The sequence below is a fragment of the Hydra viridissima genome, unplaced genomic scaffold (genome assembly GCF_058129835.1).
Source record: "Hydra viridissima isolate aposymbiotic clone 2 unplaced genomic scaffold, HvirCarnegie_v1 scaffold_8, whole genome shotgun sequence".
NCBI lineage: Eukaryota > Metazoa > Cnidaria > Hydrozoa > Anthoathecata > Hydridae > Hydra > Hydra viridissima.
The window spans coordinates 5,566,183-5,593,007 of NW_028324307.1; the positions used below are offsets into that span (position 1 = coordinate 5,566,183).

At 30.7% G+C, this 26,825-nt stretch overlaps 2 protein-coding genes and 1 pseudogene across 3 annotated transcripts in view; all 3 read left to right on the top strand.

Moving 5' to 3' along the window:
* The window catches only part of LOC145186670 (uncharacterized), a 166,711-nt gene that overhangs the window by 40,062 nt on the left and 99,824 nt on the right, over positions 1–26,825 (top strand). Inside the window, exons 18-25 of the mRNA XM_090094553.1 lie at positions 338–480; positions 735–851; positions 1,149–1,503; positions 1,618–2,044; positions 3,963–4,309; positions 5,869–5,949; positions 6,644–7,410; positions 16,397–17,272. Of these exons, the coding sequence (XP_089950679.1) occupies positions 338–480; positions 735–851; positions 1,149–1,503; positions 1,618–2,044; positions 3,963–4,309; positions 5,869–5,949; positions 6,644–7,410; positions 16,397–17,272 (3,113 nt within the window). The remainder of the gene's footprint in view (positions 1–337; positions 481–734; positions 852–1,148; positions 1,504–1,617; positions 2,045–3,962; positions 4,310–5,868; positions 5,950–6,643; positions 7,411–16,396; positions 17,273–26,825) is intronic.
* Positions 13,964–16,342, top strand: LOC145180752 (uncharacterized; annotated as a pseudogene). Its single transcript, XR_016454765.1, has 2 exons — positions 13,964–14,105; positions 14,615–16,342. The product of XR_016454765.1 is annotated as an uncharacterized LOC145180752 (transcript).
* Positions 15,152–19,550, top strand: LOC145184800 (uncharacterized). Its single transcript, XM_090095117.1, has 5 exons — positions 15,152–15,171; positions 17,802–18,065; positions 18,367–18,540; positions 18,687–18,977; positions 19,220–19,550. The coding sequence occupies exons 2-5, from the start codon at positions 17,925–17,927 to the stop codon at positions 19,526–19,528; spliced, it is 915 nt and encodes a 304-aa protein (XP_089951243.1). The 5' UTR covers positions 15,152–15,171; positions 17,802–17,924; the 3' UTR covers positions 19,529–19,550.

Consider the following 26,825-nt stretch of genomic DNA (forward strand, 5'->3'; position numbering starts at 1 on the left):
ATACACTTAACTCAATGTAACGTAAATGTTAGTGTATTAATTTCACATTATCAAAGATGGCAGGATTCGAAAGGTTATCATAATCTTGAAATCCAATCAAAATAAATCTAGGCATCTCTTATGATGACATTACAGAGAGTCCTCTAGTAATGTTAATGATGAAATAAAATTGCCAGAATTCTTAATATTTGTCAATCATATTCTTCAATTTCATATTGTAGCTTAATTTGTTTATGTACACAGCTACAATCCACTGACTCCTTAAGATGCCAAATCAGGCAAGAAACCATGAGCAGAACAGAAAGTGTGTCTGCATGCTCTGTCTCTAATAATGTAGTCGACAGATGACTGCTTTTCAGGCTGAAAGAGTTTGTCGCATTTACCAGACAAATCTTGATGGGTGTAACTCTTGTGTGCCTCAAGGTTTTTGTGAATCATGCAGAACTGCCTTAAGACGAAAAGAGGAAGGAAAGGGTGTTGGTTTGCCAAAGTTGCTTGATTTCAAAACTTTCCAATTCAGAGTTAAAACACGTAGTCATGTATGTGTGACTCCTTGATTTGCAAAATTGGATAGTCTAGGTTTCCAGAAAAAGCTTAACCTAATGAAAAAATGAAAGTGAATCATATACCAGCTGTGAGATGCAGTGCCTGCCTCAACTCATTAGGTTAGGGATTACCACATGGTTTTTCTCAGTTAAAGTTCAGGGAAAATATACAAAAATTGGTTTCATTAGATCCTAAAGCTGAAGAACAGATAGCATCCAATGTGATTGAAAACAATGTAGCATCTCCAAAAGCCACAATTTGTTTAGCAAAAGCATCTGGAGGTCATCCACTCATTGTTGCTCCAGGTACAATGTCAGCAAAAATTAACAATAATATTATAATTTTGTAAGTGATTAATTATAAAATCATTGTTTTTGTAATTTTTGTTTGCTGGAGGTAATAAATGCAAATTTTCTATAGGGTCAAGCGCAGCAAGATCACATTCTGCCACATCAACATTGACAATCCAAGACCTCATCAATGGGATCAAAAAATTAGTGAAAACTGTTCATCAGTCATCAGAGAAAAAGATGATTGAGCCCAACTTTTTTACCAATTTTCAAATGTCTGGTCAACAACTGAGGAGTTTTTTACTTTTACAGACTTAAAAACCACAGATTCCAAAGGTTGCAACACAACCCATGTTGTTGTTCATTGCAAAGACTTGTCTGCTATGATTAGTCAAGTCATTCTATCTAGAAAAACTTCAGGTGGCTACTTTGTCAAATTAGGCATTGATGGAGGTAAAGGTTTCCTCAATTTTTTTTCAAGTGTTATTGAGAGTTCCAAAGTACAAGATAAATTGAACTCACAACCTCAAAAGCGACTTTTGAGTTCCAGAGCGGCAAAAGCAACAAGTGTGCTAAGACAAAATCTTGTAGCAGTCTCTGGAGATTTGCCAGAAACTCATTCTAATATTCAAAAGGTCTGGTCACTCTTCAATGCAGATGCTCTGAAGTTGATTATTGCATGTGACATGAAAGTTGCCAACATTATTTGTGGACTTCAAACACACTCAAGCATGCACCCTTGTTGTTAGTGTGATATTGACTTAAAGAACCTTACTTGCAGAGGCAGTTTAAGAACACTTGGCTCAGTCAAAAGAAATCTCAAGTCTTTTGAACAATTAGGTGGAGTGTTGGCCAAGGCCAAAATGTTTGGCAATGTTGCTCACAAATCAATTATCAATAGACCTAAGGATACACTGATTCAAGACATCATTCCACCAATGGAGTTACACCTTCTTTTGGGCACAGTCAATCAGCTCTTCAAAATTCTCAAAACTGTGTGGTCTGAAGCTGAAAAGTGGCCAGCCATGCTTCACATTAACCAAAGCCCGTATCATGGCGGACACTTTGAAGGCAATGAATGCAGGAAATTATTGAAAACTGTTGATGTTTTACAATGTCTTGCTAAAGAAACTTACAACACCCAAGTTCTTTCTGTCATTGAAGCTTTCAAAAAGTTTAATTTGGTTGTGACTTCATGCTTTGAAAATGTACTAGAAAAGGATTTTTCTTTCAAGATTGATCAATTTAAAGCTACGTATTTGACAATCCAATATGGAACCATCACGCCCAAATTCCACACAGTATTCCATCACATCAAGGACTTTGTAAACATAAAATAATTGCCCTTAGGACAATTCAGTGAACAGGCTGTTGAGACTGCACATCAAGATTTTCACCAGCATTGTTCAAGATACAAAAGAGATAAAACCCACCCTGAATACAAAGGAAGGCTGTTCAGTTGTCTTGTGGATTTGAATAGCAAACACCTTTAGAAAATAGTCAAAAGTTTTCATCTGTTCAGCTTCATTTTAATGGAATAATTTTACTTGTTGAAGAGAATTTAAGCTCATAAATAACCCATTATAATGAGTTATAGTAAATTAAAAAAAAAAATATTTAAAACTTGTGCCAATCTAATGTCAAAGTTTAGTGCCATTTGAGAATAGTATGCTGACTAGTGCTTTAAATGCCATGTCAAATAAGTTAAAGAGTGTGAAGATATCACAAGAAAAGAATAGAATTGAATAAATTTTAGAAAATAATTCACTGTTAGTGTATATTTATTGAACTTTACAACTTGTGCATTTGATAATGATTTTGAAAACAAAATAATACGGAAATTCTAGGCATTTTTAGCTGATTTTATGTATGAAATGGGTTTTTCAACACACAATACATGTTGACCAGTTAAAAATCACATGCAAAAGGTTTTCAAAACATTTCTTTGCTTACAAATCCTCAAGGCTAAATCCATGTGTAGGATAAGCGCAATTTTACTAGAGTAAAAAATGTCACGGTTTTTTATAACTTTCATTAAAAAGTCTGTTAAAATGTCTCAACTAACTTCTAAAGTAGTAGTTTAGTTAAAAGAAAGCTTAGTACTGTCATATAAGGTTTTATATAGAAAAAGGTCCATATGCTGTAAATAGGGCTCATTCAAGAACAACAGTTTTGACCCCCGAAACCAAAAATTTTGGTAAGAACATCAAAATCCTTATTTTACAATGTTGTTGGTATATTCAACTAGAGCACAAGTGTTACCCACATTATGGCCTGGGGGCTTGTAATAGACAGTAATTAGTAAAGTTTTGCACTGGAAGTGAAAAAATCAACACTAAAACTACCATAACTTCTGTTATACTGCAGGGATCGGGATAAAATTCTACCCAAATCTTGGTATTGGCATAAGCTACATTGCCATCAAGTTTTAATGGTCTATGATTAACGGTATGGATTTTATAGCAGTTTTGCTATGTCAAAAAAGAAGGTAAATTTTTTCCATTTTTGTAACTTCAAAGTCACTTTTTTTCCGCAGACGTACCTAAAAGATTTCAAAATTTGCACTAGGTGACCCGGGGATGTGTACACTATCACCCCATATAAATGGCATTCTTAGGTCAGCTCAGTTGGCAATATTGGATTTCATGATAACAGTGCAGGTTGAAGGTCCAGAAAGCAGTGCATCAAAAATGATAGTTACAAACTATTTATTGAACAAAAAAGATGAATCACTTTCCCCAATCGTATCACGAATTTGTGCCTTAGATAATATACCATTCAAAGTTTTCTGTACGTCTATCAATTTGAGAAATTTGTTTTTGGCTAAAGGGGCTCGAGATTATTATTACCAAAATCACCAAATCTGATTGAACAAACTTATAATGAAGCATACCCAGCGGGCACACAACGTTGAAACAACGTTGAAATAACGTTGATCAACGTCGATCAACGTTATTTCAACGTTGTTTCAACGTTGTGTGCCCGCTGGGTATGCTTGTTGAAACTGAAGAATTTGGATTTAGTTTTCTCATCAAAAAAGTTCGTTCGATTGTAAAGAAATTTCGTTTTTCGAGAACACCAAATGATATTCTTAAAGTATACGTGAAACAAGAATTTTGAAAACAGTTGAAACCTATTATGGACACTAGAACTAGATGGAATAGCTTAGTCGAAATGCTTGAAAGGTTTAACAAGATAAAAAGTTGTGTTAGAAAAGCATTGGTTGACATTGCATCTGATATCGTTATTCTAGATGCTGAAACTTTGTCAGTTAAAAACATTACCTCTGCACTTCTCCCAGTGAAGCTTACTGTTGAAGCCCTTTGTCGAGAAGATGCAAATCTGCTTTCTGCTGATGCAGCATTTTCTTTTATGCTTGAGAATTTCGGATCTGAAGAACTTTCATTAAAATTAATGAAGAAGTTAGAAGGCCGAATAAGCGAAAGACGAACTAATGTGTCTGGAACTCTTTAGTATACAATGGCGGAAAAAGTGAGATTCACGCATCTTTCACTCGACCATTGAAAAAAAAAAAAATAAGTTATTGAAAACTTTGCACAAAAATTGATATTTAACACTAACATGGAAACTTCCTCTGACGAGCAGTCAGAAGCTGACGATGTGATAGAAGTGATGTTGAAAAAACAAACGAAGCCATCAACATCAATGCAAAAGTTGGAGAACAAAATTCAATTGAATTTATCGCCCAACAATTTAACGTCAACTCAACTCAACAAATAATAAATAAGAGCTTAATTTCAAAAATTAAATCTGAAATGAAATTCTTTGAAGAGAACTGCGTTCGAGGCAAAATATTAGAGTCCGTCTACTCACATTTGATTTTGATTCCGCCATCGAGCGTGGAGTCTGAGCGAGCCTTCTCAACTGCTGGTAACTTTTGTGCAAAAGTTCGAACGAGACTCGGAGACGCAGCTTTTAGTGATCTCCGCTTCCTCAAGGCATATTTTAGGCAAATAAAACAATAATTTTATATTTTTTATTATTAAATGATATACCATATAAGAATGTTTCTGTACTAATTGAATTTGGCATAATTTTTATGTTTCATTTTTTTTGTTAAAAAAAGTATTTTTTATGCAATAAATAACAATGAATTATCTCCAATAAATTATTTTTATTATTTTATAGACATAAAAAAATTCCGAAAATAATAAATTTCTAATTCCGAATTCCAATTTTTTTATTTTCGTCAAAGTTTGCATTCCCTACGGAAAAGGATTGGCATGGATAGGAGGCAACCCACCATGTTTGTTAAACTTACTCCCAATTACAAAACCCCTCCACAAAAACGGTCCGCATACATGCAGAATAATTCCAAACATTATAATCCAGAAGTACCCAGAAGCAGGCAATTTTCCTTAATACGCTACTTTTCTTACCAATCAGTATGTTAAAACAACATAAAACGACTGTTATTTGATAAAAGTAAATAAAATAACTTACTTTTTACTTAGTACTAAGTAAAGTACAGTATTTCAATGATAAAAATTCACTTTTACTTGTAATGATAACTAATTTTTTTTCAAATAGTCTTTATGTAAGTTGTTTATATAAATTTTTGTTACTTTTACTCATGAAAGTAATTTCATATTACGATGCAGTATTCTCTTACTTTTTAAAATAAATATGACTTTTTTAAAATCTTATATTTAGCCATCAGAAAATACCATGCTAGTTTTAGCTCTTTGACATGGTTTTGGCATTGTAATTGTTATATATCATTTGACCTGCCGTCATAGCATATAAGTGTTATATCCTAATACTATGCCAATGATAAATTTTTTCAACTGCTAATTGGTATACTAATGAAAAAGTAAATATTACGAAATTATGCCAATTTGCTTTAAAAATGACAAAGATGAAAAAATCTTTTCATAAATATGTTTATTTCGTAATTTTTTGTACGAATTCGCCATTTGAATTTTAATTATAATACTTCATTTGTAATACGAATGCCATTTCATTCGACGATTAAATATTAATTTTTCATTATTGCAAATTTAATAAGTAGTCATCGTAGGGCATGTGAACATGAACAATTGATATATAATTGGCAGTTTTTTGTCCATAATTGTAAAGAAAGAAAAGGAGTGTAAATCTCTTGAGCCAAAGCCTTCAATGAATCAGAAGAAACAGACGAGTTTTGAATGCTTTATTAAGATCTGTAATTTATAATCTCTAGTATTATTATGGAACATTTCATTTTATTGTATCAATAAAAAAAAAAAAATTAAATAAATTATGAAAAATTACTTTGTTATATTTTTGACATATAACTTTTGACACTTAATAAAAATGTCATGGTAATTGACATATGACAAAATCGATTTTAGGTTGTATTGTAATTGGCATATGCATATCAATTACAACATGATGTTTATAGTATTGTCTGATGGCTACTTAAGGCGCTAATTTACTTTTCTACCCCCCCCCCCCCCCCATTTTAATTTTTGATTATGATAGAGAATTTTATCCTGATTAAGAATCGTATAAAAACAAAGACCTGAAAACCAAAGGAAAGTTCTCTAATTTGATGTTAAAGTGTCAAAAAAATATACCAAAAACGCTGATATTCGCCATCTTTTTTTATAACACTTTAAAATTTCACTATTTAATTACGCCGCCTGGTTTCTGTAGTTAGAAAGTAATTAAAATACTCATGAAAATTCCGAAAGTATTCATGAAAATTCCGATGCAAAAAATTTGCAAAAAAGAAAATGTAATTATAAAAGACTATAAAAAATGTTTCTGTATTTCTGTTTTAAAATTAAAATGGCGAACGCTAGACGACCGACTATTATTGAGTTTGATAACCTTAATTTACCGGAAATTGGTCGCAGGTTTAAAAACAATAATAACGAGTGTATCCATTGGAGCAGGGAGTTTGGTTTACTTGCTATCAATATGATCTGTCCTCGATGTAACATTCAGTGCAACGAACAAAATAGTCATAGTGTCGATGGAAAGATTTGGAGATGCATGCAAAAACAATGCAAAAAGAAAATAAGTATTCGTGTTGGAAGTTTTTTTGAAAGATCTCAACTGAAACTTTGGCAAATAATAGGTATTACCTATATTTGGACTCGTAGCGCTGGAAAAAGTCGTGGCCTTTCAGTAGAAAACATTCAAAAGGATTTAGAAATTGGTAGCAATAAAACTGTTGTTGATTGGTATCAATTTTGTAGAGACACTGCCGTTACTTATTTCCTAAACAACCGTGTGCAATTAGGAGGACCAGGTTCAATAGTGGTAATAGATGAATCACTTTTTTCAAGAAGGAAATACAACCGAGGTAGAATTGTAGAAGATCAATGGATTTTTGGTGCGTACGATATAGCGACTAAAGAAGGGTTACTCATTCCTGAAGCGCACCGCGATGCTGCAACCTTATTACCCATCATTATACAATGGATTCGTCCTGGAACTGAAATATGGAGCAATATGTGGGCAGCATACCGAGGTTTAGCAGCGCAAGGTTTTCAACATGGAACAGTAAACCATACTTTACATTCTGTTGATCCCGCAACAAATGTTACAACAAACAGGGATTTAGGCAATGTGGCAAAGAAGCAAGCTAAATTTAAAGCTATGTTTAGGCCCAAAAATTGAGAAATGATTTCCAATTATTTATCAGAATTTATGTGGGCGCAACGTTTTAAAGAACATTCTTATTTTCACTTTTGGAACCAAGTTGTAGATGAATATCCCGTTTGATTATTATTTTTGTCTAAAATCATTAATTTTTAAAAAAAATATCTACATAATCTGAAAATAAGAGAAAAACTTATTGAAATTTGAAGTTTTTTCAAGAAAAAAATACTAAAATAAAAACGCCAGACTAAACCAAACAATGAACTTCAACTGGTTAACGGCTTTAAACAAAGTTGACAAAACGCTACGTTTTTTGAGACTATCTGGTAACACTGAGAGGAAAAGCTTTGCTTTATAACACTTTGGGCTTGTCGAAGGTGTGGTTTTTGCCAAACTCACTTGTGCCTGAATGGATTGTGACACGCCTAAATGCCACCATCTTTGACAACCTTTGGCAAAAACAAAACTACAACCCTATTAAAAGAAGCACTCTTTTCCTCCCTACCAAAAGCGAAGGTCTCGGCATACTCTCACCGAAAAAACAATGTCTCACGCTCCACCTCAAAATACTATTCCAATTGAGACAGAGAAACGCTGAAGACTCTCACGATTAGCATTATCTTTATAAATATTGGCTGGCGAGCTCTTTGACAAAATTTACCCACAAACACCCAGACTGGACCTTTTCTGAGAAAAAACGCCACAATACTACAAAATAGCAATACAATACTCGGCCGAGCACCAATCCCTCTTTGACAAGCCTCACAAAACGTGTAAAGTTTTATAAACAGAAACACAAAAAATCTAAAGACAGTCGTGACGTCAGAACGCTACTGGACTACAGTAACAAAAACAAAACTACCTTGGACTTTAATCTGGGAAAGAAATTTCACTTCTCACGCATACGGAAAGACCCAAAACGTGATGTGCAGATTTCTCCACAACAGTCTACCGACAGCAACTTTGTTAACGAGGAACTCACGGCAACAAACGTTTAAAAACAAAAACTGTAAAACGTGCGGCGACGTAGAAGACGCGATCCACATTTTTACACTTTGTCCACCCTCGATCGAAATTTGGGAATATTTTAAACACGTCTACAGATCCTTCGTGCCGGGTAGAATAATAAAACCGGCAAATTCTATTTTTCTACTCAACATTGCACACTTATTGGAAAGACACCCAGTGTCACGTTTGCTTTTGACGCTTACTCAGATTATAATGGGTGAGATATGGAGCGGACGCTGTCACTCGGTGTTAAGGAACAAGAAATTGAACCCACAAAGTGTTATCCGAAAAATTGTCTAAAAGATGAAAAATTATCTAAAAGATAAAAAATTGTCTAAAAGATGAAAGAAACAATCATAATAAAAGTATAAACATCACGCAGAAAGAGACACATTAAATGTTTTCAGGGATCTCTTCTGCTACAAAAATATATGCCATCTGGAAAATATTATACTATGCCATCAGGAAAATGGAAAATTAAAAACAAACATATAAACTCTCCGTCATGAAAAATAGCAAGTGAACATCAGCTCTCTTCTTGTTATTCTTTTATTTAACTCTTCAATCTTAAAAAAATAAAAATTTCTTCTGATATGATCTCTCATATCTAAAATTTCCTCATCTTTACTTACACCTTCTCTCCATCTTTTAATTCTTATCTATATATCTTACCCCCAAACTAAATATTTTTGCTCCTTTTTCTCCTTTCTCCCAATCTCCCCCTCCTCCCTTCCTTTTTATGTCAAAAAAAAGAAAACTTTTTCCACACAACATCAAACGGAAATATTTATTATGAGAAGAAACCGTTGTAAAAATAACTTTGTAAATAATATTTATACATAGATATAAAAAACACGGTTTAAAACTATAAATACTAACATATTGTAAATAAATAAAAAAAAAAAAAAAAAAGCAGCAAATTAAAAAAAAAAAAAAATGCATGTAGTATATGTTTTTTTTTAGTATAATCTGTATTGAATATTCCTTTAAGCAGCTTTAAATATATAAAATAATATGTTTAAGTTATCAGTATTCTATTTTTAATTTAAGTTGTTGTTGGAAAGTCAAACTTTCCCTAAAGTAAATAATCTTGTTATTGTGAAACCTTTTCATGTTAAGCGCGAGTTTTAACAAAATTAATTTCAAGTTTAACTAATGCAATTTTTAATCGAGATCTCATAAAAACAGTTCTTATTTGTTTCACTTCTTATAATATTATTTCATATTAATTTTCTATAATGAAATAATAATGAAAATATTAATTTTCTGCTTCATGTGTTTTTTTTTTGTAGAGAACCTTTTGTGTGGACAGATGCTCATGATGAATATTAATTAGAGAAATATTAGTTATTGAACCATACAAGTGTAAACGTGGTTCTACAAAGAGAGATGATGCTTGGACTGAAATTTCAGACATTTTAAATTCAAATCCTAAATTCAGAGTAAAACAACGTGCTGTTACAGATGTCAGATGAAAAAAAATGTCAGATGAAGAAAAGTTAAGTGGCATTAGCCCTCCTTATCTAACTGACACTGAAATTGGTATTCAAGAAATAATTGATAAAGCTAATGTTGTTGAAAATGAACATTGAAAAAGTTCAAGCAGAGGAAATAAGATGTTGATGTTTGGAGACTTTTGCTGAAACAAGTCTTCGTAATAATGATGGAAATTAAAAAAAAAAAACAAAAAAAGAACGAGGTAGAGGCTCAAATACAATATCAGTTCTTATGCAACAATCCGAAACCAATGCACAGTTGAAAAAAGATGAATTGAAAATCAAGGTGTCTGCTTTAGAACTTCCAAGAGAACAAATGCAAAATCAATCTTTGTTAATGACCCAACAACAAAGCATTTATTCTGCTATGATGGAACAATTGCAGAAACAGACTTTAATGCAGCATCAAAATCAGCAGCAACTAATGTCATCTTTTATGCAAACACAACAACAACAGACTCAACTGTTTTCTGCATTAATTGAAAAGTTAAATAATTAGATATGTATTTATGTTTGTGTGTGTGTGTGTGTGTGTGTCTATATATATATATATATATATATATATATATATATATATATATATATATATATATATATATATATATACAGTATTGGACAAAACATTTGCAACCATCATCGAACAATGCTAAAAAGTGTTCCTAATTTTACATGTCTTGAAAACGAAACGAACTATACTACCACAGCAAACAGTTCAGGAGTCTGTAGTCATAGCATGCCATGACATGAGCAATCAGCTGACAGGTGACAGCACACAGGCAGAATTTCATTGAAAAGTGCCATTTTGCAGCGGACAAAACAAGTGCAACTTTTTTGATTTGTTTCATTTTCTTAAGTCTGGTCCGTGTCAACGTCACGGAAGTTTTTTTAATAATTAAAGGAAGTATCCAGATGTTTCCAGAAGTTTCCAGAAGCATGCAGAAGCTTCCAGAAGTTTCCAGAAGAAGCATCTGGAAGCATCCAGTAGCATCCAGAAATATTTTTATGACTTCAAGTGCAAAAATGGCTCCCGACAGTCTTGGATTGGAACTAAGAAAGAAAATTATTGGCGATTACGTAAGTGGAATGTTACAAAAAAGTATTTGTGATAAATATCGCGTGAAAAATTGGACCGTATCAAGACTATGTTCCAAATATCGTTCTACGGGGAAGTTGGCAGCAGATAACAAAGGTGGAAGACCGCGTTCCACCACTTCTAGAGAGGATTCTATGATCGTCAGATCCGTCAAGAAGGATCCCTGGATATCATCAGTCGAGATACAAAAGCAATTAGAGCTGCCTGTATCGGACCGAACAATCAGACGACGTGCTGTTGAAGCCGGATTGTTTTCTCGACGCCCTGCAAGGAAACCGCTGATTTCATTTAAAAACCAGAAGAAAAGACTCCTGTTTGCTACATCTCATATTGACTGGAATGTGCAGAAATGGCGAACTGTCCTGTTCAGTTATGAATCGAAGTTCAACATCATTGGGAGCGATGGCATTTGCCGTGTACGTCGACCGGCCGGAAAACGCCTCGATTTACGTTACTGCCATAAGACCGTGAAGCATGGTGGAGGCAATGTAATGGTCTGGGGGTGTTTTTCTGATAACGGTCTAGGTCCAATACATCGAAACGATGGAATAATGGACCGTTTCATGTATAAAAATATCCTGAAAGATATTATGTTACCACATGCTGAATGGAATATGCCAATAAAATGGATTTTTCAGCAAGACAACGATCCGAAACACACTGCAAAAGTAGTCAAGCAGTGGTTTCAAGACAACCACCTATCGGTGATGGATTGGCCGTCTCAATCTCCGGGTCTCAACCCTATCGAGAGCCTGTGGGAGATTGTCAACAGCAGAATTAATTGTGAAGGTGTTCGTAATAAGGATCAACTGTTTGAACAAATCCAAAAGCGATTCCACAAAGTTTCATTGATCACCTGATCGAATCTATGCCTCGAAGATGCAAGGCTGTGATCGACAACAAATGATTCGCCACGAAATATTGATAGCGAAATACAGCTTGGTCAATATTTTGTCGAGTTGCACTTGTTTTGTCCAGAAGGAAATCAACTTTTTTTAATACTTTTGATTAATTTATCAATTTTCGTGTACAAATAATGAACTTTGTGATGAATAAAACTTGAAGAACTTTGTCTCTAAACTATTACATAGTTATTTCTCTAAATTGAAAAAATGCAGCGTTTTTATATAAAGAAACTAATTTAGCATTATTTGGTTGCAAATGTTTTGTCCAATACTGTATATATATAAACACACACACACATTATGTTAAAGATATAATTGTTAATAATGTTAACAATAAAATTATGTTTCTTTCATGTGTTTTTCTTAATAGGCTAAAATTAATTTTGATTAATTTTTTAATTTGATTAGTTTAAACTTATATTAATATCTTATTACATTAATGTTAACAAACTTCACTACAGATTGAGATACAAAAAGTTCTTAATTAAAATAGATAATTTGGTTGAAAAAAGTCTTTGAATGCTATAACATATGATTGTAAAAATATAAAGAATCTTTTTAGATGTAACAAAATAATAAAGTAAAAAAATTTTGTGTTGAATAGTTTGTTTTTGAAAATAATTTTTTAAAGAAGGTGGATCTAACCCAAAATAAGTTGAAGTGGCACATTTATAACAGCATGTATGTCCATTTCTCAACAATGCACACGTGATATACATTTTACCAACTGAACTGATTCCTATTTCTAAGTTCATTTTATACTCTAAAAATGAAAAGTGGTTGACTATATCACCAAATACCCATTCCACTGATGTTCGAACTTGACTCATTGCTTTATTGTAGGCTAACTGATCCGCCGTTAACCCTGCAGCATTGTTCCTAAATGGTGACTGTAAATGGATTCTTAAAGGATAAGCATGATCACCAGATATGCAAAGTGGCTTACCATTTTGTGAAAAAGAAAACATGTTTAGCAACCCAGACTCAGCTAGCGTTCCGCTGTCGTGTTTTCTACCTTTGTAGAGTCCATCTAAAAAAGCTATCAATCCATTTGGAGCCATCAATCCATTTGGAGCTAAAAAAAGCTATTAATCCAAATAAAATTTAATAGCATGTACCCTTTTATGACCATTATAAATTAATCTCTGCCTTTCTTGTGGTCAAAAAACTGGGCGAACGGTGCAATTAATAAATCCCCAACAGTTCAGTAATGGTGCTCCTTTGTTAGTAATAGCGTTGCCAAACATTGATAGCTGAGCAGGTGCTAACCAAGTTTGATTAAAATCTTTTAACAAATATCCAAAGTTGCCAAATATATGTAACATTATTAAGTTTGCTGACATACATATTTGTGGTACAGGTCTTGCGAACCGGGGAATCGTGTCAGAGTACCGACATAAATAAGAAAAACGTTTAAGAAACATACATAATGCTTCTATCCCATCAATTTTTACACACAGTAAAAAATATAACGCTAACATAACGCTAACATAACGGTAACATAACGGTAAATGAAAAGTTTGGCGTTATGTTCACCGTTATGTAAGTAATAAATATGTCTAAAGCGTTATGTTGGCCACAGTTATTTGTATATTTGTATATAAATGTAAGGCGTTATGTTTAACCGTTATGTTTACCGTTATGTTGGTTCGAAATATGTCATCACATAATAATATGACATCATAAAAGTATTTGTAAAAAAAAGCGCGAATTGAACGAATCTTTGAAAATTGTTTAATTGTTGCACGAGGTTTTCTATAAGAAATAAGATAAGTTGATTATATATATATATATATATATATATATATATATATATATATATATATATATATATATATATATATATATATATATATATATATATATATATATATATATCCCTAAATAAATAATATATTATATTAGTTAATGGGCCTTATTATTATTTTAATTTTATTTTTTAATTTGACTTATCTTAACATGCCTTATTATTAATACAAAATAATATTTATACAAAACATGGTTTAACACTATTACTTTCATAAAATATATTGTAACTAGAAAAGAAATAAAAAGGAAGAAGATAAAATGCTCAAAGCTGTTCTTGTTAAGTACCTTGGCGAGCGAAAAATTGTTATTGCTAATAATAGCAGTATTATTGATTTTTTAAATAATGGTATGCATATTTTTTTTTTTTTAAATTTCAGAAATACACATTTAATAATGTTTTTAGATTGTTGTTAAGAATAATGTAAAATTTTTATGTAATATTTTGCCTTAGTAAAATTTTTGCAAATGTATATGTATGCTATTTAATATTTTGATTTTAATTCATAAGGTTTATATAAGGTTTACATAAGGTTACTTCAAAAGCAGACTACAAAATGCCAACTTTAAACAAATACACTTTAACATAAAATAATATATAACTTTACTTATACACATAAATATATATTTTATTTTATTATATGTTTATTTTAAGTTGCTGCTTTTAAGTGAGGTTGTCAAATTCTGGTGTCAAAGTTACCCCACATTACCTTATTAATTTTTTAAACTCTTTTTAAATAAATTTGTAATATGCTTAGAGCCTACAAAAGAGACAGACAGTTCTGAAGAAAAATTATGTTTTGTGTTTATTTTACTTTCAAAGTTGTGTTTTTATTTAAAATAATGTTTTTATTTTAGTTTCAAAGAAGTTTGCTTGTACAAATGGGAACATTTGTGGAATCACATGGAATGGATGTAATGTTGATGAAGATACTTTTGTTGCTATTCTAAATGAGCAAAACCTGGAAGTTGAGGCCTTGTCTTTGCCAGTGTCTAAACTTTATTCAAGCTCTTCCTGCCAAAGTTTAAATGAATTTTCTTTCGTTAAAAACCCTGTATACACCAACCTTGAAAATTTTCATGCTTCTTCACCACAGCAGTGTTTATCTTTACCAGTGACAAATCTACTTGGTCAGCCTTATATGTCATCATGCTCACCAGCAGAATATTGTTCACAGCATTTGTCCAATTCTCCACTATCGACTTGTGATGAGACACCTACTTCACATCAATAATCTAGTGACCAATCAAATTTAGAGAGTGCAGCAGATGTATCTGAACCAGTATTTGTTCAAGAAACTTTAGCTCAAAAATGTGCATTTTCACAGTGTTCATCGACAGGCATTTCCAGTCAACTATCCTATACTGTTCAAGTAGCTTTTGCATCTAATCCACTAACAAATGCAATCCAAAAAGTAAGATTAAATTGTTGTATTTGTGAATTTAAAACATATAGACCTTATATAATGATATCTCATCTTAAATTACATGGTCAGGCAGGTTCAGTAGTATGTGATAATTGTTTTACTAAATTCAAAAGTGTTAGAGGTTTTCAACTTCATTATAAAAACTGTCTCATTCCAACTACTATGATTGAAGATGTTGAAGAAATTGATGACACTGTTGAAGAAATTGACATTGAGATTCCTTCAGAGAATGGAAAGCTTGGTGCATTAGCTCTACACCTGAGAGGAAAATATAGATGTTCTGAAAATGTAGTCAATATTATTTTTTCGAATTTAAAAGATATTTTAACTGATAACACACCAAAAGAGGAGCTATCTACAATTTGCCAGCAATTATCAGCAGAATATTCAAGAAAGCAATACTTTAAAAATGCTTTCAATGTACCAAAAGTTGAATCTATTTCTAAAAATGGCTTTCAGGGATGCTATATTTCATTTAAAGAAATACTTAAGTTTATTTTGATATCCCCTGAATATGATAAGTGTTTAGAGAATTCTTCTGAAATATTGATTTCATTGTTTTCAGATGATTTAGGTATAACCAATCCAATAGGTAAATCGAGAGGAAACCATAAGTTGTGGGTTTTGTATTTTCAGTTGTTAAATGTTGCTGATTATAGCCTCAGTAAAACTTTTTCAATATTTCCTTTATCAATAACCGGTTCTAAATCAGTTAAAAATAAAAGCTTCATGAAATCACTTTTGCTTGATTTAGTTCAATCTCTAAATGAGCTATCTTTATTTGATTACTCGACTTTAACCAATACCAAAGGTAAGCGATTCACAGTTAAATTGAAGAGCTTTATCGGTGATTCCTTAGCATGTAATGCAATTGCTGGTTTTAAGGAAGGCTTTAACAGGAAGGTTCTTAGGTGTTGTCGAGTTTGTAATTCTACTCGTTCAGATATGCTTAATCAAAATAGACATTCTCAGTGTATTGTTCGTGATATAGAAGAACATAAGATAAGAGTCCAAGAACTTGATAATCCACTTCTACCTCCCAAACAACGTCAAAAATGGTCAAAATTGTATGGTGTTCATTCTGCAAGCATTTTATCAGAAATTAGAAATTTCGATGTCACAAAACAAGTGCTTTTTGATCCCATGCATGATTTGTTAGAAGGTGTAATACCTTTACAGATAGAACTTTACTTAAGTAACGCTGTTTTTAAAGGTTTATTTACACTAGATAGCCTATATGACTTTGTAAAGTGTTTTCAGTATCCACAGGACAGTGAAAAACCACCTGTAATAGTCGATTTAGTTATTAAGGGCAAATTTGGAAGTGCTCAGGTGCTATCTCTTTGTCGTGTTTTGCCTATTTTTTTGAGAACAACTGCGATTGATCTTCATTTTTCATGCCTAATTAAACTTCTTCATATACTTCAATTGTGTCTCTCTCCTATTACAACTGATGCTTATTTATTTTGCTTAGAGGAAAAAATAGCTGCTTATCATACACTGTTTATGGAATTATATCCAGAAAAATTTATACCTAAGCTTCATTTTCTCATACATTATCCACATCAATCCAGACAATTTGGTCCTCAACGATACCACATGTGCATGGGATTTGAGAGAAAACACCAAGTAATTAAAAATATCAGACACATTAATTTTAAAAATATGCCATATACTGCCCTAAAGGGAATGATCTTAAACACTGTATCATCTTTTTACAGTTCTGCTGGTGAGTTGAATAATGGAGTTCTCTGTGAATTAGATCAAGTAACTTTTAAGAGAAATGTAATATCTTGTATTCAGGTTAATGGTATTAAATATTGTCTTGGGTCATGTTTATGGTTTCATAGTGGTTCACAATTTCTTGTTTATATAGTTAAGGAGATACAAGTCAGAGGTGACAGAAAGTTTTTTATTACAACACAGCTCCAGTCTGTTGCATATGATGAGATAAGAGGTTTTTTTAGTGGCATTGAAGACATTACTATTCCTTTAACACCTATTTCACCAGAAAATATTCCTTTTCCTTGGCCTGCATTTTACTTTAAAGAGGCTGGTAACATCTATATTGTACCCCCAGCACTTCCATGTTAGTTAAATAGATAAATACAGTTTAGTGTCATTCATAAAGTGCATATGCACCTATTTACAGAGTGAGAAACTACAACCAAAAGTTTACTGAAAGGATTATATTGCCACAAATTATTTTTGACTGACTATATATATATATATATATATATGCATATATATATGTATGTGTGTTTGTATAGCTTTTTTTCAATATTGGGAATATATATTGTCTTACTTTTTTTTGTTTTAAGTTAATTGAGTTTTAGGAGTTAAAATCTTTAGAATTTTAAATTTTTCAAAAATTGGGAATTCCGCTATATTGGCAGTGCCATTGTCAGGCTTACATCCTGATATTGATGAAAAACATTTTTTTGACTTACGACTTACGAAGCACTTGATCATTAAATGTTATAGTTTGTTACTTGTTCTAAATGTTTTATTTTAAAAATAAATTTGCATTTTTTTATTTGAAGCTTTTATTGTGTCAAATTTAATAACGACTATCTTCTAATATTATGTTATTAACATCTACTTGCATATTGATTTAGATTGATAGAATTCCTTTTGTTGGCGATGTTAGACAACAACTCATTAATTACTTTCCTCCACACATTAAACAATTTGTTAGCAGCAACTCTGTAGTAGAAGATAAGATTGTGGCCAGAGAATTAATGGCTTGTCTGTTATCATTCTGCTTCTCCCATATCCCAACTCATGCTAACGTTGTAAATAGAATTCTTCTGCACAAAATATTTTTTTCAAAGTTAAAGTCGACTTGTCTAAGCTTATATCCTTGTTATGGTCAACGATGGGTAAGTGAATTATTACGCTTAATATTGTATTTGTTAGTCCAATTTGTTCATACTAAAAGTGATAGTATTAATTTTGCATTTAAAGATTTTATTCTTTTTAAGTTCATGTACTTTTTGGTTTAAATAAATAATCATTTATGCATTATGTATTATAAATAAGTAAATTTTAAAAGTTAATGCTTTTTTAAAGTTTTATTTGACAATTTATGCATTAATGTTTGTTTAGCAAACAGCCTCATCAATTTGCTATTTCGTTACTTTTTTTTTTATAAATTATAAGATTATATTTTGGTTATGTTAGGATCTCATTTTTAAAAAGTTGCCAAACAGTTTTCGACAACGACAGTATACCAAGTGTCGCAGCTTAAAGGTGAAAAGGTGTCCACAGGTTTCTGTTTCAAATAACAATAGGAAACTCAAACCTGTTGTGACTGAATTGGTAGCTAATCAAGAGCAGCTATTAAACGATGTTGAAGTAAGAAAAACATAATTTATGGATTTAAGCAATATTACTTAGATATTCTTGTAAATAAATTTTCTCTTAATTTATTCCAATTTTTATTTGATTAATTTTTGTAGCTCTTCTATATGTTTAAAATCGACTAGTACTTTTCATTTTAGAATGAATTAAAAAAAAGAAAACCTTCACAGCCAACCTTGTCCATTTTAAATAGACAACTATTTAATAATGAGACATTCAGTATGATACCAAAGAGAATTAGTTTTTCTCCTACACTAATGCTGGAGGAAGCAATTCGTTTTTATGCTGATTTCAAGGATGCTACAGTCAAGATACAAGCAATGTTGTCTTGGATTTCTCCAGAGTCTGGTAACCACACTGACAATTTGTTAAAGCTCCAGCAGAAACTTATTTCCAAGAAGACATGTGATAAATTGTTTATGAAAGTGGATGTAAGTTTATCACTTGAATTTTTGAATTTATTTGAATTAAATAACAACATGCATGTCTATGTTTCAATGAAATAGCATACTTTTCTTTTCTGTCTCTTTTTTTTGTATTAGTTTAATTCTTTCACGGAAATAATTTTAAACTGGAATGTGTGTGAAAAACTGGAATGTCTACTTTTTAAATTTTCACAAGATTTTTTTGCAATATTATTATTTTACTATTATACTATTATATATTTTTTTAGTGTGACTCTATTGGAGAATACTTAAGAGTACCGAGTTCTTATGGTCCCCAAGTGATTTTTAATCACAAGGAGTATGGCATAAGGAGTCGACAGGGTCTTGAAATGGACATTCAGCCATTAGTCAGCACCAGTGAGATGGTGGTGACTTTAGTTATCGTGTATTATTTATTGGACTTATCATATCCATCTTGTTTTGGCCAGTTGCTTGGTTTTTTTCAAGAGATATGTGGATTTGAACAATTTATTTTCATATCAAAAAAGTGCAATACACTGTTGAACTCTTTTCGAAGTAATGTAAAGTTTGTTTGAAATATATATGCATGATCCTAAACTACATGATACTATATATTGAATAATTTATAATGATTACTAACTAATACTAATAAAAGTATTTGCATAGAACGCAGTTAATGTCCTTTTCCATATCAAACTGTTTTATAAAAAAATTGTAAGTGGTTGTGTAACAACTAACAATTTATATGTATATATATAGAGAGAGAGTTTTGCTTTTAGTGAATTGCATGGTCATTATAGAAGAAAAAAAAAAGCATATTTTAAGAAAACTGAAATTTCCTCAAACATAACGAATAACATAACGGGTAATTACCCGTTATCTCAGATTTTCAAACATAACGGATAACATAACGCCAGTTTTCGTGTTTTATAACGGGTATTTACCGTTATGTTCAATGTATAATTCGTATGAAAATAACATAACGGTAATTACCGTTATATTATTTTCATACAAGTTATACATTAAACATAACGGTAATTACCCGTTATGTTTAATATATAATTCGTATGAAAATAACGTAACGGTAACTGCCGTTATGTTATTTTCATACGAATTATACATTGAACATAACGGTAAATACCCGTTATAAAACACGAAAACTGGCGTTATGTTTTTAAAAAATATAACGGGTAATTTTTTTACTGTGCACGGTTATAGCAGACAATTTCTTCAGGTATTCTTAACACTTCTTGAAGCTTGTAAATGTCATTTTTATAAAATCGTAATTCACTTAAGTATTTGTCGTCACAATGGTTATCAGTATCAAATCTATCGTAATTTTCGTAAGGAAGATTTAGGTTTATAGTTCACGCAAGCGTGTTAAAAAAAAAATATCCAAAAAATTTTATTTGGACGTCAATTGACGACTAATTTGGACTTCCATTGACGTCTTATTAGGTCGCGGAAGCCCGGACCAAACATGTTCGTCTTTGGACGCCCTAGGACATCAAATGTCCACTGGGAATGTCATGTTTCAGAAGTCATCCCTGTATAACACAAATTTAGTCAAGAGTGCTAAACAAATACTGTAAATTAATATATATGATAAAATGTGATAAAATGTGATAAAGTATGATAAAATAAAATACTTTAATCAGTTTAATGCCTGAAACCTTATCCATTTGCAAATTTCTGGTTAAAAACTTCTTAGTAAATTTTCGATTCAATTTTTACTTTATGTCATTCTTTTCAAAGCAAATAAACTGACAATTGTAATCCATTTGGTTTGAAGTATATGACTAAAAACTTTATAAAAAAACGTTTTTGTTATTATCTATTAAGAATGTTCAACTTTTGTTCAAATTAATGAGAAAAAAAAATTGATATAAATTTTTTTTTTAAAATGTTGCCCGCAAATGGAAAGTTTTATTTATATCAGTTGACTTCCAGTTTTTTTATTGTGTGTGGAAAAGGAAATAGTAACTCGTTTTGTCTATTACTATAATTGCTTATTTCTTTTTATCCTAAATTACTCTTTAATCTATTATTTTATATAGGTAAAATTCTTGCTGAGTTAAGCAGTGAAATATGGGGCTGTAATAATCAATTGAATACATTTTAGATATTTGTGCAATGAATGCATCTAGACATCTGTTATTTAGAAACTCAAATATTGTTCATTATATAGAAGATGCGCTTTAATTAGCCATCTCAAGTTTACAATGAAATAAAATATGTCCTTTAACAATAAAAAAAATCTTTTAAAAGTATGAAACTTGTGTTTAAATAACTTTATTAAAATAATTAAAAAGTGACTATGGTTTTTTATATTGTGGTTGTAAAATATTGAAAAATATTGCAACTTTTTAACATTAATTTGAATGCTTGGTATTAGTAAAAAATTTATTCCGCTACAAAGGTACTGGAAAGGTACTGGAAACTAGAAAGGTACCGGAATGTAACAAATAATTGTCAGATATTTGAACATAGTAAACTTAAAACATCATTTATGAGTTTTTTTACTATGAACTTAAAACTGTAAAAATAATTGAAAGGCTGTATAAACAATAAAAAAAAACGTATAAATAATTCGTCTGTTTATTGTTTGTGCTACGCAATATTAACTGTAAAAGAACATGAGCTAGAAAAAATTATTTGGTCTGTAATTGTAGTTGTCTACATTTGGGCTATGTAATTTCTATATCTTGCGTATCTTTGAACAAACCAATAAGAAAACAGTCAAGTTATTCAGATTAAAGTGCAAACCAAAACAAGAATGTTACAATAGCAGCATGTAGGCCATACAAAATACATTTGGTTCTACTGAATCATAGTTGAACTTGTCAGAGTATACATAAAGCAGTGTAATAATATATTATGATGATTTAGTAGTGTATATATAGTATTGTAGTGGCCCACCAAGTTCATCTCTTTTTTCAACAGTTTTTATTTTTATTTTGCAAATTGATGGAATTTCATGGTAAATTAAGCTAGTTGTTAGTACTACTTACTAATTTTAATTGAATTTTTTATATTTATTGTGGCTTTTAAAAAATTTTATAGACATTTAGCGCAAGTTGGATGGATCAAAATAATTTAATCTTTAAAGTTTTTTGATTTTTTAATGGTGCACATGTCTGATTCATTCAAGTAACCTCTAATTTAGTAGTAAAAAGTTGAAAATACAATTATAAGTTTAAGTTCAAACAGTTCCAACAAAATTGTTTTGTAGAGATTTTATTTAAATAAACATTTGAACTGTAAATAAATTGTATGGTAAAATGTATATTAAACATCCATTTTATGGTAACTTTTTATTGTTATAAATATCTAAACACAAAATCATTATCTGTAATGGCTTAAAAGCAGTTTTTTGTAATTTTAAAAACTCAGTAATGGATTTTTTTTTGTTTGATCGTTTACCTAGATTAATCTAGATCATTATCATTGTTGACCTTTTTGTTTAAACTGATGCTGCCCGCTTCTATTTCTTTCCTCTTCTTTTCACCTTAAATCCATAAGTCTTTGAACCTGAATGAGTCGCTTTTCATTGATTGGAATTTTTTCCGAAATTGAGAGATAGAATAGAAGTCTAAGAGAAGAGTATAATAGTACACAGCCACATACTAGTTATTACTTATCACTTGATTTCATTTTAAAACATAGCTTATAAAACTTGAAATTGAAGTGATGGAACTTGAACTTGAATTCTTTGAACTTAAAACCTGAACGAAGTCACGCGAAGTTTCGTTTACACAAACATTTTGAAAACAGTTATCTTTTTTGAAGCGAATTTGAAAGCCGTTAGAAATTTGAAACAATTTCGAAACACGTCATTTTCAAATTTATACAACTTTTTACGGTTTTGAAAACAATAAAAATATAATTTATTTGAAATACGATTTTGAAAATCGTCAAATTAAATTTTATACAACTTTTATCACGTTTTAACTTATAAATAAACCAATTAAGTATAGTTAACATTTTGCATTTTTACACTAATTACACTACTTCCAATTTTATCCCGAGACTACATATTTTTGATTGGTGCATGTAGTAATGGTAGGCAAATCAACATTCAACATCCTGTCGCTATTCAATTGAATTCTTCCGAACTGTTTGATTTATTTACTTTGTTAAACGACTCGAAAAAACTGTTTTAGAAAAGTGTCCAGGGATTGTGATAGCTTTTATGTCACAACGAAAAAAAAAAAGACTTTGCGTATTGGTCTTTAATAAATAGTTTTTATTAAATTTTGATTAAAGATTAAAGTTTTTATTAAAGATTGATTAAATTTTGTTAAAGAGTGTATATGGCTTCGATTTAAACAATTCACACTTAAAAAAGATGAATTATTAATATCAAATTAACGTACAATCTCATTAACAAAATGTTATTAGAAAAATTACATTTTGTTAATGAGATTGTACCAACGATGAAAAATTACATTTTGTTAATGAGATTGTACCAACGATGAAAAATTACATTTTGTTAATGAGATTGTACCAACGATGAAAAATTGATCTTTTGAAAGAGGTCAACCTTGAAAAAACTATCAAGTGCATTGAAGTAAAAAATGAAGTTCGATGTCTTACTGTTCTTATCGGCAAGTGTTTTTGTTACTTTAATATTTGAAATATTTTTGGGGACATTGTGTATTTCTTTTACTTTTAACATAAAAAACTTAGTTTGTGAATAGTATTCATAAGGCAAACTAATCAAAAAGCATAAATTTTATCTCTGTAATAATTTTATAGAGATGAAATGGGGTTTTAACCCCTTTTAATCCTTTTTTGAACACGCACAGATCTTGTAGAAATTATTCTTGGTTTATTTTATACCACTGTTAAGCACGAAATTGTTAATTACGCACCAGGTTAAAGCAATCATATCAAAGGAGATAATTTGAGTTTTTCAATGATTAAGAACAGGTTTTGAAAAAATAGCGTATCAATGAGAAATTTTATAAATACTAATGTAGAGATGAGAATTTCGAAAGTGATATTCGATTTTGCGAATATCTTTTAGCCAATAACTAAAAAAAAATTTTTTTTATCGTTTTCATCATGATAAAGAGAAATATTGTCATTTTTCTTGTTGTTATAAAAACCTCAGGTTTTCTAAATTAAAGGTTTTTTTAAATTCCAATTCAAGTTGATAAACATTACTGTCTGGAATTGTTCTTAAACTTGATTTGTTTGAGTGGCATTTTACGTTCTACTTAGTGACAAAATTTGTCTTCTTTTAAAATTACAATCATTAAAATTGTTAATAATAATTTATCTGAATTTCTTTTTCTCTATATTAATCTTTGCTATTATTAATTTTGAAAAGTTAACGGGAAAATTAGCGACACAAATAATTAAACGATCAATCGGTCGTTTACGTCACTACAATAAAAATTAGCACAAATTGGATTGTATTACCAATTTAATATCGAATTAGTCCTTAAATTCATTTTTAGTTTTGTTATTAACATTAAGATGTTCATGAGTATTTTTTAAAACACATGCTAACTCAGAATAAAATTCTAATCCATTTTAGTTCACACCAACTTAACCTACAATTCAAAGCTAAATTAAGCTAAATTCATAGCTAACACACAGTGAAAAAAAAGAACTAAAAAGTAAAAATTGAATCAAAAATTTAAATCTATAACTTTAGGCACACTCTTCCATTAACCTAATAAAGATAGCGTTTTGTGCAACAGAAGATTTTGGTCATCATGAAGATGTAACAGTTCCATTTTAAAACTTAGATTATCCTTGTATATTTTCAACATAATATTAAACGTGTTTATTGTAATCGGTGAACATCACTAGTATTACCAAATCAAGAAAAAGCCGAAGAACAAGTTAATTTTGTATGCAGTTCTTTAAATGTGTTTTCAAAGTTTTCTAGTTTACTTAAAAATGATCATTATACTGAATAATAGAGTTAGAACAAATCGTCTTCTTTAGTTACAAAAAATAGTTAAAGTTTTTGAAAATCTCTTTGGAATAGGATAGTTTCTTAAATATAAAATAATTTTGTGTAGGATGACACTTGTTTATTGCCGAAAAAATGAAAAATGCTGAATTTGTAAATGATGCATCTTTCAAAAAAAATAAAGCCAAGTGAGAAGCTCTTTTTGTTAAAAACTGGAAATATTTCTCAATAATCAAATTTATTATTATAATTTTCCAAAAATTTAAGAGCATCACAACTTACAGGTTGCTTGAGCAAGTTATTTTTACAAAAAAACCCAAACTTGGACTCTAAATGGTTCAGGACACTTTTAGAATCGTTTTTCCCGCTGAGAGCGAAATTCTAACTGATTCCTTTTTATCTTAGAAACAACGATTTGTTCGTATTTTGAGTATATTTTCAAATTTTACTTGTTAAAAAGTCTTAATAAACCTGTAGTATTGTACAGGATAAAGAATGCTGACATACAGATGAAAAAAAATCAATCATTTTTCAGCACTTGGTTTAAGTTAGTAAAATAAAAATTACTATAATGTATAAAAATTACTAGAATGTATATGGGTATTTACACCAATGTTACAACATTGGTGTAAATACCCATATTGTTGGTGTATGAAGATTGAAAGAATATTGTTACTATTATGGTTCTTATTTAGAAGTAATCATAATGTAACAAGTAAGTTCTTTTTTTTTTGAGTACGCAATATTCTTCCTTTCGCTCAAGAATAGTATCAAGTTCTGTAAACAATTATCCGAGATTACAGTCACGAACAATTTAAAAATCATTATCCACTGTCGGTCATCACTTTAATTATATAGAAACCGACCGTTTCTCTTTTTTCTAAAACAGAAGATTCCAGAAGTCGTGAAGTATCTGCCAAAATCGCAGGATTTTTCTTTTTCTGATTTGAATTTGAAACATCAAATTCATAATTGTCACTTCTGTTAAAATCGTCTTAAAACTTAGATTTCTTTGAAGCAGCGTTATTTGCATTTTTTGGGTTTGATTCTCTACTTCTTAAAAATTAATTAATTTTTTTCAACCCCCTTAGAGATATTCCAGCATTATTTTTGTTAAAGTTTTGAACATCTCTTAGGAATAGTTTTAGGAACATTTTCCCATTGAAAGCAAAATCCTAGCTGATTGTTTTTCATACAATCGGTATTTTTCGTTATTTACAGAGTTGATAATGCGTCCCAGGGGTAAATTAACTTTCTGCGGAAAGACCGCCTCCCTAAGTTTTTTTACCCGAAGAATGTTTTAGCTTCCACCTCCAGTGGCTACCGCCTTCAAAATGGCGGCCGCCGTCAGAAGATATTTTGCAGGCAAGTTGATTTTGAGGGCGCCTCCAATGGCTTCAACTTTCACCAGTTGATGGCCGGCACTGAAATTTTTTTCTGGAGACAATGTTGGGAAGCTGCCACCACCGTAAAAATTATATTTTTGAGGTGGTCTCCAAAATACTATTTTAACAGTTGCGTCCACTTGGAAGGAGGATGCAGTTGGAAGGGAAGCCAGAACATTCTGCTGGAAAAAAATTTTTTTTAGAGAAGGCCGTTAATAGCAGCTGAAGAAAAGTGGAAGCAAGATGATTTCCGCCGTTTATCAACTCTAGTTTTTTATGCGAATTTTCTAATTTTTCTCATCAAAATGATATAATTGACGCAATACTTGCCTAGGTTATATTTTTATTTATTATAACGCAATACTTTGCCTAGGTTATATTTTTATTCAACTAATAACAGAATATGATTTTGTGTGTGTAAATCATGTTTTGAATACTTTAAAAAAATCACCAATATTTTAAATAAAGTTTCATTTTTCTAAAAAAAACAATTTTTTAATGAATAAAAAAGTCAAATATAAAAAATGCTCATATTCATGAATCTCCCCCCCCCCCCAA